The sequence below is a fragment of the Dioscorea cayenensis genome, unplaced genomic scaffold, assembly GCF_009730915.1.
Source record: "Dioscorea cayenensis subsp. rotundata cultivar TDr96_F1 unplaced genomic scaffold, TDr96_F1_v2_PseudoChromosome.rev07_lg8_w22 25.fasta BLBR01000799.1, whole genome shotgun sequence".
NCBI lineage: Eukaryota > Viridiplantae > Streptophyta > Magnoliopsida > Dioscoreales > Dioscoreaceae > Dioscorea > Dioscorea cayenensis.
The window spans coordinates 1-15,147 of record NW_024087190.1 but is presented as its reverse complement, the minus strand read 5'-3'; the positions used below and the strand labels follow the sequence as shown (position 1 = coordinate 15,147).

The window sequence follows — 15,147 nt, the reverse complement described above, 5'->3', positions numbered from 1 at the left end:
CATATGACACAACACAAGGTATGTGTATCAATGAAATCCGATTATCCCTTCTGTGCTGAAAAATAATTGCACTGATATAAGCATCATCAGTATCACAGCAAAACTAAATCACCTGTGCACATGCCAATGAAAAGAGTAAAGAATCTCCATGTTTCCAATGACTCCCCCATAGATGAAACTTATTCTTGACTTTGCTGAGTTATAAGCACACTGTAATGTAATGAATCAGTGATAAGAGCAACAAAAACATACGACCACATCTATATCCACCAAAAAGAAATGACAAACTGCACCTGAGCCAGTCTAGCTAGGAGATACAAGGCAAGTGTCGCCTTCGACTTGAATCATCTAAAGCTAATATGGACAAGCCAGCTATTGAACCTGCTAAAATTCTGCTCCATCATACCCTTCAACTAAGTCAAACATGGAAGAGGGATCATGCATTAATGAATTCTAGCAACACCGCAGAATTAATACTAACCACGCTAACCAAAAATCACTCACTAAAAAAATCCACATGCTTAGAAACTATTTAAAGGGAAAAATTCATCAAGATGCTGTTTTTCAAGAACTTACGCATTTAATGGTGTTTCTTTCTTCCGAAACTTTCTCAAGAAACATCTAATGGCATGATAAAAATCCCGTGAAACCACCAAATAGCAAACCAATACGGCATGCTTCTTCTCTCACTATAAGATCCTTCTCCGAAACAAGTTGCTGTGCATTCAGAGTAAAAGGTTTGATCATCAAGTCGAACAAAAAGCACTAGATTAAAAAACAGAACAAAAGCTAATGTACAATTTACGTCTACGTCTTCTGCCGGTCAAGACTTTCCCACTTGAGGACAAAACGCTCTAAGATTCAAACCTTAACATAATCCAAAATCCAAACTCAAACAACGAAGTGTTGAATACAAAAAGTAAAAGGTATTGACCTTGAGATCAAGAATCGATGAGTAGGACTGCCGCCGGGCGAGCTTGAAAGCTCGAAGAAGAATTCCGATCCCAGCCCTAACTCCATAGGAGAGAAGGAAGGTCTGGCAGAGGTTGCCAATAGCATGGGCCAGCAAGACTCATCCGCATGGTCGCACTCCGGGTACGCGTCGCTTCCATCCAGTTCGCATGGTGCCGCTGCAACTCCTCGATCGCCTCCCGGAGCCGCTCTTCCGCCTCCCAGGAGCCTCCTCTCCGCCGCTGCCCCGTCGCCGGAGGATGGCGGGATCGCCGAGAATGACGGCATCGCAGGCGATCTCCCCGTTTGTCTCCGATTTCGATCTCTTTGCGTGACGAAGCGGGAGAATTCAGAGAGACAACGAGGGGCCCTAAAAATGAGGGGAGCTTTTCCAGGGGCCAAGATTGAAGGCGAGAAGCGGTGCGGTGTTCCTGCGAGACGAGCGAATGGTTAAGATGGTGTAGCAAGCGAGCGTGTCACACTCGCGGATCTAGGTTTCTGTGGCGAAGGAGAACGGCTGGGCCGTTGCCTTGATTTGGATTGGGTGATCCTGTGGACCATCTTATCGTATTAGTGGGCCCCTTTTATTCCCAATGATTTGTTGCCACGTGTTATAAAGATCATACTAAGGAAATTTTTGGGACCCACTTCATATTATGACGTCATGTCCAATTTTTTTATTTCATTTCATTAATATTATGTTATTTTTTAGTGGAAATTGCCAAAAAAACCCTTTAAGTTTGTAAAAATTCTAACACGTTAGTTTTGCGATCAAACCACTCGTTTTAAAGTCATGTTTTTAAAGCTACGAGCCGCTGTAGCGGATGTGAGCGGAGTGAGTTTGAATTTTTTTGGACGAAAATGCCCTTTGCGTGGGGAGTCGTGGTGCAGACCATCTCGGCGATTTGAGGAGGAAGTGGGCGGTTTTCAGTAGGGTAACCCGAGAGGCAATTTATTGGAGCTAGTTTAATTGCTTTTTCTCAACTCACGTCTTGACTTTTTCCAGTTTCGAGCGTCTCAAGTTGTCTCTACCGTGAAGCCTCGTAATTGGCGTTTCATCGACTTTTCCCTTTCACAGGTATCTCGAGGAGAAGTCCCCATGCTACTAGTTGGCGTTTCATCGATTCTCGATCTAAGGTATTGAGTATGGTTTTATGTTAGCTGTTACATTCTGAAGAAGATTTTTCGGTTTTGTTTTGTGCTTTCGTGTTTTTGTTGGAAGATATTGAAGTCTGCGAGGGATTTCTCGATTTTGGAGTTTTGTTAGTCTGCGAGGGAGATTTCTCGGCTAGGGGTTTTGTTTTGTTTTGCGTTTCGTATGTATCGCTTTCTCGAAATAGTTTTTTTCGATTATTATGATTTGTGTAATATTTATAATGTACGTTTCCGTTTCGTTTGATATAGTTGCGATTTCTGAAATGAGGGTTGGCGTTTAAGAAATGAGATGTTACAGTTTAACATTTGTTGTCTCTGTTTAAGTATTCTAGTCTCATTTAACAAAATGGGTCTCTGTTTAACATTTTATATCTACGTTTAATAAGCGAGAGTTCTAGTTTAAAACCTTATATTTACAGCAAACTTTTTATCAAATCTGCGTATTGATATGTGTTGTTATTATCGCGTGAGCTTGTGATTATGGCGGTCGACCCTAGTTAATGGGCGTTGCTATTTGGCAGCGGTTGTGGAGACCTTAGGTGAATTGAAAGTTAACATGACCCCTCGGCAATCAGGAGATTATTCGAAGAGACCCAGCGTTTGCGGCGTTACTGGTGGAAGCCATATACCGAGAGGGCCCTTCTTGATTCTCTTTTGCAAAGATGCGATGGTCGCACTGATAAATTCGAGGATCGGGGAAAAGCTGCTGAGTTTGGGACCTCGAGATGTGGCCCTCGTTCTTGATGCTGCGTTGCGATAGGCGGCAGGTGGTCTTCGAGAAGAAGAAAACCAGTCGGTTCGAAGGGCGGTGTCTATCGAGACCCTACGAGGGACAGCGAGAGACTCCAGTCGAGGCACTCACAGTGCGACTTGTTCGACGAGAGGGAGAAGAAGATAATTTTGTCGAAACTCGATGGTGTACCTCGTAGGGGACGATCCTCTTCCCAAATACATCGTACTCGGTTCCGAGCTGGATCGTTGATTACGTCGATGATCTCCGGCCGTAGGGGGCGTCTGGCGTGGGCGGAGACGGCCTTGAAGTGGCTTATGGAGGATATTCTCAAGCGGCAGAGTCGCAGATAGATGCGGCGGGAAGAAGACCAACACGAGAGTGACGTTAAGGGTTGCTTTCGATCGCTTACACGTGCTGGTTTTACTGAGTGGCCGGAGCGGGGAAGAAAGTCCGTTTGTCGAGATCCCAGGATCTTGTGCTACGGTGAAAGCTACTTTCGGGAGCGAAACAGCGGTAGAAAGCGAGCTTGTCGTCGCTCGATGGAAAAGAGGTAATAAATCGTGGACGATGTTTAACATAAGTCTTTAATGTTTAAACATTTTTATTTAGCGTTAACTTTAGTATTCTGGTTTAACTATTATTACGTACGGTTTTAAATATTTTTGTTCTCCGTTTAATTATATTCTATAACGTTTAAATATATAAACACTCTGTTTAAATATAGTTTTTATAGTTTTAAAATGAATGATCTCATTTGAAATTGTTTGGTTTCGTATATGTTAGTTTCACGAGTTGGTTCCGTGAATCTTTGAAGAAGAAATATTTGTTGAGAGACGGCAGAGCGGATGGATGCCGTTGCTCGAGAACCACTTCTCGGCGGGGATGAGAGGCGACCCTCTATCGTGCTTGTGTGGGCCTTGGGTTCTCCTACTTCCGGCCCGCAGCGCCGCCGCGTTCCTCGGCCAGGAGAAGCCTCCCCTACCCGGCGGATTCCAGCAACCCCCCTACGCGACCAGCGAGTCCCCGAGCCATGGCGAGCCCTCCGTGCCGTGGCTGCACCGGTGACGTTAGGCGAAGATGTCGCCGCAACTCTTATGCGGGCGTGCGAGGATATTGATAACGAGTTTCCTCGGCTTGTCAGCTCGTGTGGGAGGCGGAATGGGCTCATGTTGCTGCGCCGTCCCTCGAGCGAAGCACCGGGGACGAGCGAGGCGTCGAATTTGAGCGGCGAGCGACGTCATCGGGAAGGTCGTTCAAAGGCGGCACATTCGAAGAGACTTGCGAAAAGAGAGAGCAATCACGCTCTGCATCTCCAGCCCTGGGTGACGAGTGAAACAATAGCGACACCAGTCGGTGATCGCATTCTTGGAGTCATGCGTCGAGTTGATGACATAGACGTAGCGGTGGAGGACGTCGTAGATGATGATGGCCGTTCTGCGGATTGAGAAAAGGTGGATTGACTCTCTTCTCGATGAAATCAGTCGGGCAGGGTGGGCCATTGCTTGAGATGACGGCGTCAAGATGGACCAGATCCACGAAGATCGAGAACAAGTTAAGGGTGTGTCTCCCCGATGATCTTTGTTGTCGATGGCCGGTTGAGGAAGATCGTCGAATCCGTTCTGTGGTAGGCGTGGTAACGTGTGGCGAGTCGACGCTGACAGCGGGACCGATCGCTGACAAGAACCATGTAAGGAAGTGTCTGCGGTTGATTACAGTCGCCAGTCGTCCCAGCGTCGAGCCAGGGACAGCGATCCCAGCAAAGAACGACCATGTGGGATATGATGCGGTTGATATCTTTGTCGCCATCGTCCAGCGTCGAAGGAAGATGTGATGAAGACCCCGAGCGGAAAGCGAGAGAGATGATCGAGGCCGATCAGAAATTGGACCGAGACTGACTCGGAAAGCTTTTTATTCAGAAGAAGAAGAAATGGGTTGGCTTTCGAGGTTGTCTTAACTAGTCTGGCGGGGAGTTGATGAGGGATCTTCCTGTTGCTACATGGACGAGTAAGTGTAGCGTTTTTATGATATTGTTTAAAGGGGTTTCTTATAGTGTTTAACTATTTCCTAATAGTGTTTAATACCTTTATATGTTATCGTTTAAGTTTTCTACTTATCGTTTAATTATATATAATATCATGTAACGATTGATAATATCATTTAAATATTTCTGATATGAGTCTTATTATATCATTATCGTTTAACCTGACGTAGATCGTGTGGAAGGAATATTTGTCGAGTCAGCCTTGACAGTTATACTGTTTTAGCAGGGAAGGAGATGACTCGGCTGATGATGTGATCGGACGCTTTTCGTGTCACGTAATACAAAAAGTCGGTGAGCGAAAGCCCGTATCCTTCTGGTAGCTACAGTCCTCAGAGCGCAAGCCCTGTTTATGTCGAAAAGCGAGGCAGCACATGACACTGAGTATGGCTATGATCGGGGATGCTTGTCGCGTGACTGCGTGAAGTTAATTGTCGTCCTCAGATAATAATGAATGGCCACTCCATAGCCGATACGTCTGAGACGATGATAAGCAAAGAATACGGGCGTTATTCTTCGTGTCAGGAATGCGATAAGGACGCGTTGGACATGGTAAGTTCTTTAATTATGTCCGAGTTAATATACATTTGCTATTTAAATCGGTATTCTAATCTCGACTTGCGTATCTCGAGCCCGGAATCTATTCGAGCCTTTGTGTCGATGATGGAGTTAAGCGAGTCGGCTGGCAATGAAATACCGCTTCGTGCGCGAGAAACCCACGCGAAAAACAAAGGAGCGTCGATTGGCCAGTCTCGTCATGCGGTTTGATCGAGCGATTGCTGTGGGGTGAGAAGTTACGGCTACGCAGACAGACGTTCCTTACCTCGAGTTCTGCGATATGTTACCGCACTAAGGAGGGCGGTGGCGTCCGTAGTGAGGGGGAATTAAAGTCCTGGCGGGTTAAATTTTGTTTTTGAATAACATATCTATATGTCATTTGTCGATTTTGTTTCAAATGTAAATACGGACGAAAATTCGATTCATTGTTTTCGTGTTCGAAGAACATGACTTGTATATCTTAATGTAAATTTTGTTTGTTTTGAATTGTAAAAAGCGAGGTTAAAATTCCATTCGGTTTTATTTCATTGTTTAATTTACGTTGTAATTGTGTACATTTCACTTTCGTTGTTTAAATATACTATATATCGTTTAAACATCGAGTTTTAAATATTTCAAATTACGGTGTACCGTTTAAAAATAACTCCTTGTCTGCATTTAAATAAATCACTCGTTGTTTAAACGTCGGTTGAAATATTTCAAATGCAGTGTATCCGTTTAAAAATAACAATGTCTACGTAGTAAATACATTCAATTCGTTGTAAAGAGTAAGAGTTTAAATGTGGAAAGGTTCCATCGATACCACGATGTTTCCACTTGTCACGTCGGTTTGATTAACGATGCCTAGTCGGCTGACGGTTTCGTTGCAAGATCGTCGATTGTGGCCGGATCCTTGGCGGTGACTGCTGATGTAACTTCGCGGACATCAAGCGCTTGCGACTCGATCCTCTTCGTCTCCAGAGCGCCCGGGCTGCCTTCTAATCGCGGTGATCGCCAAGCGAAGCTCGCGATTCCGTCCGAAGGCTGTCGTCGTCGGGTATGAGAATATAAGCTTCCTTATGCGCCCGGTTGTAATTGTCGGCCGGTGAAGTACCCGCTAATAAATCGATATACGTTGGTGTGCATGCTGCGTTATTACTGTAGCATGACATGTTTCTGCGAGGGATACCATAAACTTGCCACCGACAGTGAACAAGTTACGATGGCGAGATCCGCGAGATTCTTTGCGTTGGTCGATCGGCCGTAGCGATCGTCGACCTGACGACCAACACGAAGATTTCGGTCGTCCTCGGCGATGATCTCTAACCCGAATGTATATGCGGGCGTAAGTAGCTCTCCCGTTTTGAGTCGCTTGCTGCATGGGTTACATAACGTCGCATCGACTTGAGACACAGCGAATAAGGTTAAACAAAAGGCGGTGATGGTTAAATAATTACGTCGACATGTTTAAACATTATTGTAATTATTTAAGCGAAATGATTAATATTTAAAAAGTCGAGACAAGTGTAATTAAACAAAGATTGAGAATGTTTTAAAGGGTAATACTAAATGTTAAGTGTAAAACCAACATTCATGAGACCTTATGGGTCGACCGTTTTAGATTCTAGGGTAAATGACGAGCTTCCTTGATCAAGCGTTGAGCGACTCCGCGGCGTTCGAATACATCTCGCGACGATCACCTCGAGCAGATAATTCGACCCGATGTGCCATATCCGATTTGATTAATCAACCGGTTGATGAGCTTGGTGATATGGCTGCGATTACATTCAGCGGTATCGTGAAATCTTTAGCAGTGGATGCCGCGCGATCTTGGGAGCGTATAGACCCGGCCTCCTCCCTCGATGCCTTCCCAAGTCGGCGTGGCTTTTCGTAAAATTGGCCTCCAAATGTCGAGCGATGCGCATGTGGCGAAGAAGGGAAGACTCTCGCGATGCTAGCTCGCGAGGCCCTTGGACTGTCCAGGCAGAAGAGTAGTATCTCGTGATAATCTCCGCTCGTATAAAGGCGTCGCCTAACTTAGATATGAACCAAGTCAATTGGCGTCGGTCTGGTTGTCGAGCTATCTAGCAGGCGGCGTGGAAAAACCATTATTTACCATCTTTCACTGTGAGCGGTGGTGTGCCCGATATTTTTCAAGGAGGTGGGTACCGTCGAAAGCTGACGGCGGCTGCGAAGCCCTCTTGAATCCCACGATACAGCGGTGAAAGAAAGAATGCTGCGTTTAAAAGCGATCGCGTCTCTCTCCACGATCTAGCCATCTGTAAGGGTTGTCTCGACGCCTTATCCACATACCAAAGCAAGCGATCATAGGCTGGAGATGTCACTGTAGTCGAGGACCGCTACGGGCGTGCTCTTTTTCAACCAAACACCTTGTATGGTATGTGGACACCATCATTCCATAACGTGTCCTACGAATGTCGATGTCCTTGTGCGAGGGATGGTCCTGAGCTTACACGAATCACTGATGCGCTAACCCGTTTTTGGGCGCTTTTCGGATGTGGCGCTTGAACCTATGCCACCACCGCATAGTGTGTAGCCGGGTTGATTGTCTTGATTCGAAAGTATTTTTTTGTTATACTCTCTTTGATGCGTGAAGGCGCATGCGACGACCATCGGCGCATTCCACGATCGCTCGATGTTTTTCGATTCTTTATGAATTTGAAGTCAAAATTCCTTTTGATTGCATGATTTTGAAGTACGTCCACGAAATATTCGACACCGTCAAAAGCGTTGTCAATATCCAGCGACAACACTGAGAATGATCGGCGAGGAAGGAAGACATCCCACAGCGCCGAGGGTCACCATGGGGATGAATGGGAGCATTTCAGCGAATCCGAATTCTGCCAGACACTTGAGTCGAAATGAAAAGATCAATATGTTAGCGGAGAGTATAATGTTTAAGCGATAATGACAATAGTTAAACGTTAAATTAAATACTTAAGCAATTAACTAATAACGTAAAAGGACTAGTAAAAATATGTTAACCCGTGACTGGACATATTTAAACAATAATGACCCCGACATACGGAATAATTAAAAGAAAAGGAACTTCATAACGAGTAAAACCTCGCTTTTCATTAGGATTCGGCAATGGCACATTTTTACTGTCCCCGACGACAAGATCAACTCATGACACATTTGAAGATGGAGTGGACGTGATACATCCGCTGGAAATCGACATCGTTTTTCGATTGAGGCAAACCGTTTTTATATCCATCCGGTGTGATGAACTTAACCCCGACAAGAGAAACTTCGAGACCCCTATCGCTACATATCTCGACTAACACCAACTCCCAGAAGTCCGAGTCGTGAACATTAGCACTCTTCCCTCCCCGTTGAATCTAGCAATACCACAAAAACTCTCCATAATATATCGGTCGAAAACCAAATCGTACAAACCAAATGAAATGAAGAACAAAAAGAAGACGAAGAAGAAGAAGTAGAAGATGTAAAGAACAAACGCAGATCGAAAGGCGAACAAAAAGTGCAGGTTGTATGCGATAGAGGTTAGACTCAGACGTGATGTGATTGGGCGGTATTTTTCCCTCCATCCCAAGGGCAAAAGGGAAATATATGTCATCTGTCGTCGAGGAAGACATATTATCATCGTTCGAATGAAAGTTCTCAACTCAACATGAGTCTCTCGTAAGCGTCGAGCTTTTTTTATATTTAAACGGATACATATAGTGTTTAAAAAGCGGTTAATTGTTTAACTAAAGTCTATATCATTTAAATAATATGTTATTGTTTAAATTGAATGCTTTTCATCGACATCGCGTTGAAGATGGGTACCTCCGGGTCATTGTTTAAAAACATCTTTACGTATTTTTCTTAAACACTCGTTGTCATTGTTTAAAGAGTAACTTGAGTAGTGTTTAACTTTTCTATTGTTTACACCGTTGTCGTTGTTTAAAGAGTAGCTTTTTTTCTTAAACACCGTTGTCATTTGTTTAAACATATTTACGTATTTTTCTATTCTTTACTATGACGTTTTTGTTTCCCACATTGTTTGTTTTTACTAGAGTCTATGTTTAAATTTCGAAGTTCACGGTCGAAATAAAGCTTGTTTCGTTTTTATTTATAAAAGATTTACAACATTTACAACATTTACAACGTCCGCTCGGACTTTGGGACACTCACGACTCGACCTCGTGATAACGAAACAAGTGTCAGTACATTCGAATGCTCACTGCCGGTTTGCGATAACATGCGCATCAACTTGAACTGCACTAACGTCATGACATTAAAAAGGTTAAACAACACACATTCATGAAAAGCGACTATTAATCAATGTGTCATGGTCGGGACTTAAAGCGAAGATCCCGATAGTTAAACACGAGCGTAATAGTTTTTACAGCGACGTAATGTTCTTAAATGGTAACGAGAAAGTCTCGAGTGATAAATATCAACCCCAGTCTTAAAGGATGTTTCTGATCTCCTCCTCTAGAGAATCCTCATGAATCACGAAATCACGTGAAAAATTTCTTTTCTTACCCAAGTCGAAATGCTCAGCTTAATTGTTTGCCTGTCATCCATCTGAAGAATCCTCCGCATTCGAGGCGATTATGAGAGCATTTTCGACTAAGCTGAAAAAGATAGTTTAACTGATTGCGTGATTGCGGCTAAATGATTCTCAAGATAAGGAAGAAGGTTCACGACATCGTCCTTTTCGGATAGAGTGGTTGTCCAGTGGGAAGAGGAGGACGAGGAGGAGGAGGAGGATGATGAGGGACTGAGGAGTGGTTGTCCAGTCGGGGAGAGTTCTTTACGGTTATTTATGGTGTGAATTCCGCAAGCGGTGACTCTTCGTATCCGAGAAAAAAGTTAAAGCGACGAGTGGCAGAGCATTGGCGAGTGAGCGAGAGCGGGTGTTCGGGAAGAATTATGTTCACAGTCGCATAAATTTTAATCGTCGTCATTAATTCTTATGCAGCGGGATACCATAACCTCTGCACCCTGCCACGTGCCACGCGCCGAATTCGGATCAAGCGAAAAAGATCACCGTTTACTGTGAGACTTTTGAGAATTTCTGCGTTAATATGAATAGTTATACGTGTAAAGATAACGTTAAAGCGGAGATGGGGAAGTATACACCGGATATGATAATTATTAAACATATTAGTAAAAAATATTTAAAGCGTTAAACCAAGCGAGCCCTGCAAAAGGTTGAGCATCGATGTGATTTTAGGGCTTTTCCTTTCCACCAGTTTTCGGTAAAAATGGGATTTCACAACATGGACCCATTTGAAGTGAGCAGTGAGGGGGTAAAAGGGAAGTTAAACACTACGGAAGAAATTGTCACGGGGTGTCTAAAAGTAGGAGGGTTTTTGGGAAGTTTTGAAAATTACGATGGGTGAACAGTAATTTTCCCTATTTTTTACTGAGTAACATTTTATTTTCTTTCCTTTTTTATTTTAAGCATTGAATAAAAAGAATAATAATTATAAAATAAAACACAACAATTCAATAAAATAAACTCTGCCAAGTGTATAACAAAATAATACAACTTATATATTTCACCATAATAAAATCAAAATATAAACTATGAATAAAAAAATATTTAAAATTGTTAATTAAATTAAAATTAATTAACAAATTAATTAAGAATAAGGGTAAGATAAACCCCCGGGCTTATCCTGTTCCTCACACTATCTATGTCTTCATTCTGAGCCTCTCATCCACTCAGAAGAGAAACGAAAGCAATGCGGGAGTGCTCCTCTCTCAATCACCAGCACTGAAACCCTAACCCTAGATCGACGCCCATGGCTTCTTTGTTCTCCTCTCCGCTCCCCTCGACCCTCCTTCCAACCCTATCTACTAAGCCCTATCTCTCGCTGAAGCACCCAGCCACCTTTCTCTTGTCTCCGCTTATCAGGAGGCAGTATTCTTTGTTCCTCGCTAGGTCCTCGGATGCTAATGGGGCTGGAGTCGTGGCCGCTGTAGAAGATAAGGTGGAGACCAAGGAGGTGGAGAAGGAGAGTGGAGAGGGTTTGGGATCGAATGGGGCTGCTGCTGCTACTGCAGCTGCAGTAGTGATTGAGGAGCCGCCGAAGTTTAAGGATCCGAGATGGGTTGGTGGGACGTGGGATTTGAAGCAGTTTGGAAAGGATGGGAAGACTGATTGGGATGCTGTCATTGATGCTGGTGAGGATTTCTCCATGTTTTCTCTCTCTCTCTCTCTCTCTCTCTCTCTCTCTCTCTCTCTTGTTTTACGTTTGGGATTTCCTTCGTTGTTTTTGTTATTCTAGTTTGATTTATTCTTTTACTTGCTATTGTTAGGGAACTATAGAATGGAGTTAGTTTTCTATGATTTCTTCATAGTACTTCTTGGTGCTATGTATGCTTTTAAATAGGATTAATATTTTCGAAATTGGGGAAATACACTGCCCATGAATCTCATACATTGTAAAAGGAGGATTTTTATTCCATATCCTAATGTAGGACTAGATGTATGGTTTCATACTACAAAGTACTGGAGAAAATGCAGAATAATAAAGAAAACCATTTTTAAGGTGAAGGAGATTTGTGTGTCCTGGCCTTTGGCTTAGCTTCATTGAAGTTGAAGGTGTAGAACAATGGCAGTGGTCTCCAAGTACAAAATGAACTCTCGCTCCAAACCATCATTGGGGTGTATATGCATGCATACACGCCTTGTTGAGTTTAAGTTATTTGTGGTAATATATATGGTCCTGAAGGCCTGCATGAGATCCTCTTTGTAATACTTACTAAGTATAGCTTATTAACTCTGTGAATGAAGGAGATTGTATATGATAATAACTTGAACCATTTAAATGAAGCACTGAACTGCATCATTGAGTTCTTGTTTCATGACCCTGTTATCCTTTTTTATTTTCATACCTGGGTCGATACAAGTATCAGACTGAAATATATCATGGCCTTGATTTTATATGTAAGTTGATAGTGATCCTTGTGTTGGATTATCTTGTAGAAAGAAATGTTACATTTCTTCTTTGTGTAACACATGCACATTTTGCACTCTGGTACACCTTTCCTGGTGAACAGGTTTCTCAATCTTTGCATGGAAGATTGTCCAACTTTGAACATATGCGAATGTGGCAGATGATGCTACTATTCTCATGCATGTTAGATGCCAAGTTAATTTGTAGATTGCCGTGTGGCCTGTGTGTTATTCGTTTCTTCTGCAATTCCATAGATGTTATTTTCTTTGTCAATGGTCTGCTTCAGAGACCTGGATTCCCAAGAAAAAAAAAATATTGCGGTAAAATAGCATTAAGTGGTTAAATAGGCTTTCCCTTCACAGGCCACGGGCATGGCACAGTCCAACTTGTCCAACAGACATATGTAAAAAAGTACTTTTCAAAAGAATATTTATCAATTAGCTCCAATAGATATTTTCTACAATTGATGACTGTCAGTGTCATTCTGTCTTTCAGAGGCAAGAAGGAGAAAATGGCTTGAAGATAATCCTGAAGCATCAAGTGAAAATGAGCCTATAATATTTGACACATCAATAATACCTTGGTGGGCATGGATGAAAAGATATCACTTGCCGGAGGCTGAATTATTAAATGGTTAGATTGTAAAACTCCAAATGGCTTTTCATACTTGAGCAATTGCTGTTTCATCTTTGCTCACCTTCATACATGCATTTCTGCAGGCCGTGCTGCAATGATCGGATTTTTCATGGCATATTTTGTTGATAGCTTGACTGGTGCTGGCCTTGTCGATCAGATGGGAAATTTCTTTTGCAAAACACTGTTGTTTATAGCTGTAGTAGGTGTTCTAGTAATAAGAAAGAATGAAGATATCGAAACTGTGAAGAAGCTGATTGAGGAAACAACCTTCTACGACAAACAGTGGCAAGCTACTTGGAAGGATGATACACCTTCGAGCGATCGATAGTAAGTAGCTCTCTTATCATGGCATGCCTATTTTCTTCGTGTTTTTCTTCTACAGTTCATTTATCTCTGTGTTCTTCTGTTATTGTTCATTTATCCGGGTCCTTTCTTTTTTGCATTACTTGCCCTGGCTTACATTGTTTGAGCTGTACTTCCTTGTGTGTGAAGTCCTGGTTATATGAGCAGCCATATATGAATGCATTCTTAACTGATGCCAAAGCTTTTGTTATCATGCATGGTATAATTTGATTTGGTTTTGGTTAATGTTGGATTTCTCATGTTTCTAGTACTATACACAGTTGTTCGGTTGATGGTTAACCTTTGAGGGGTTTTTTTTTTTCCATCTGATAATGGGGATATAAATATAATTATATATTAACAAACATGTTTTATAACCAATTAATTAATTATATTCTTTTTTAAAAAAAAATCCTTATCTATAAGTATAAAAAAGCAATTTATCTATTTTTTATTGCATTATTAAAGAATATAAATATATATGTAACATCTGAAAACTTTATGATTGTAGGCAAGGTATATGTATACATAATAGCTCTTTTTTTTGAAAAAGAAGAGTTTATTAACCTCTACATCTGGACACGTTTTGATGTTTGTTTTAAATGAGGAGTGTTTTCGCTTATTTGTCAATATATATATATATATATAACATCAATATTTGTAAAATGGCAGCTATTACTTATGAATTATTAAACAAAAATTAAAATAAAATATTTCACACGACAAATCAAATAGTTGTAAGGACATTTATATATTATTGGACTTAATCTAGAGTTTTGAATAAACTATTCTAAATATCAATAAACGTGAGGGTCCATTATACGGCCATGGTAGCATTTACAAAAATTACACTATTATTCAAAAAATAATAATAAATTTAATGTTATTATAATTATATCTTAGGTGAAAAAAAAATATTTTATTTATCCATATTTTTTAATAATACTATCCTCTATGAAATATGCGACGTTATTGTACAAAAATGATTAAAAAATAATTTATAATAATGATATAATATTATTTGACATGAAAAGATGAGAGACAACAAAAATAATACAGTGATAATAAACACGCATATTTTAAAACATCTAAATAAATGAGCAAAACAACTCAAATCCTATAAATAATAATAATAATAAATTAAAGTCTTTATCATAATAATTAATAAAAGAAATTTTAAACTCAAAAAATTATATAAATACATGTGAATATGTCAATTGTGCGTCAGTAGAACGTAGCTACTACCTAAAACACGCGAGAGAAAGAGATAAACAAGTAGATCAATAATAATAATGACAAGAGTGTTAAAATCATGTATTTGGATAATCAAGTACTTATATAGTTTTTATTAGTTTTCATTAAATAAGTTACTAATTATCAAATTTAATGGTTAAAATCATATTATTATATATCCGATTTTTTAACAGTAATCCTATTTGGTATATTTTATACCACTGTTCTTTAACGGTAATCCTACTTGGTATATTTTATACCACTGTTTTGGAGCATTATAGACACCCACATAATTCTGATATATATATAAGTATTTTATCTGAAATTTATAGCGTTCTTTTGGTAGTTGGTTACTGCGAATTCGATAAGCAATAATATTGTCTTATAAAGCGTAGTGCGATAAAAAGTGTGTGTTATAAGCGTGTATACGGTAAAAAGTGGAATAAGCAGGTGTTTTTGAAATCAGATTAGCAGAGCCAAATTAATACAGAATTAGGCTACCGTTTGTGCGTTATTTTAATCATCTTATTGTTGTTTGAGGGACGTCGTGTGCGTACGGAAACCTTTATATATATTATATA

The 15,147-nt window shown here is 40.9% G+C and overlaps 1 protein-coding gene and 1 long non-coding RNA gene across 2 annotated transcripts; one reads left to right on the top strand and one right to left on the bottom strand.

The window, feature by feature from the left end:
* Positions 1-20: 20 nt before the first annotated feature.
* LOC120255036 lies at positions 21-638 on the bottom strand. The gene is made up of 3 exons (XR_005534873.1): positions 577-638; positions 294-392; positions 21-210 (listed from the first exon to the last, which is right to left on the bottom strand). It is a non-coding gene; the product is annotated as an uncharacterized LOC120255036 (long non-coding RNA).
* Positions 639-11,102: 10,464 nt separating this feature from the next.
* On the top strand, positions 11,103-13,544 carry LOC120255035 (light-harvesting complex-like protein 3 isotype 1, chloroplastic). The gene is made up of 3 exons (XM_039262953.1): positions 11,103-11,579; positions 12,851-12,988; positions 13,075-13,544. The coding sequence occupies exons 1-3, from the start codon at positions 11,198-11,200 to the stop codon at positions 13,317-13,319; spliced, it is 765 nt and encodes a 254-aa protein (XP_039118887.1). The 5' UTR covers positions 11,103-11,197; the 3' UTR covers positions 13,320-13,544.
* The last annotated feature ends 1,603 nt before the right edge of the window (positions 13,545-15,147 follow it).

What these genes read in the sequence shown, in the direction of transcription:
- LOC120255035 (XM_039262953.1), top strand. Translation starts at nt 11,198, where the DNA reads ATGGCTTCTTTGTTCTCCTCTCCGCTCCCCTCGACCCTCCTTCCAACC. An exon ending in GGATGCTGTCATTGATGCTG is followed by an intron (nt 11,580 to 12,850) that starts GTGAGGATTTCT and finishes TCTGTCTTTCAG; the next exon opens with AGGCAAGAAGGAGAAAATGG. An exon ending in GGAGGCTGAATTATTAAATG is followed by an intron (nt 12,989 to 13,074) that starts GTTAGATTGTAA and finishes GCATTTCTGCAG; the next exon opens with GCCGTGCTGCAATGATCGGA.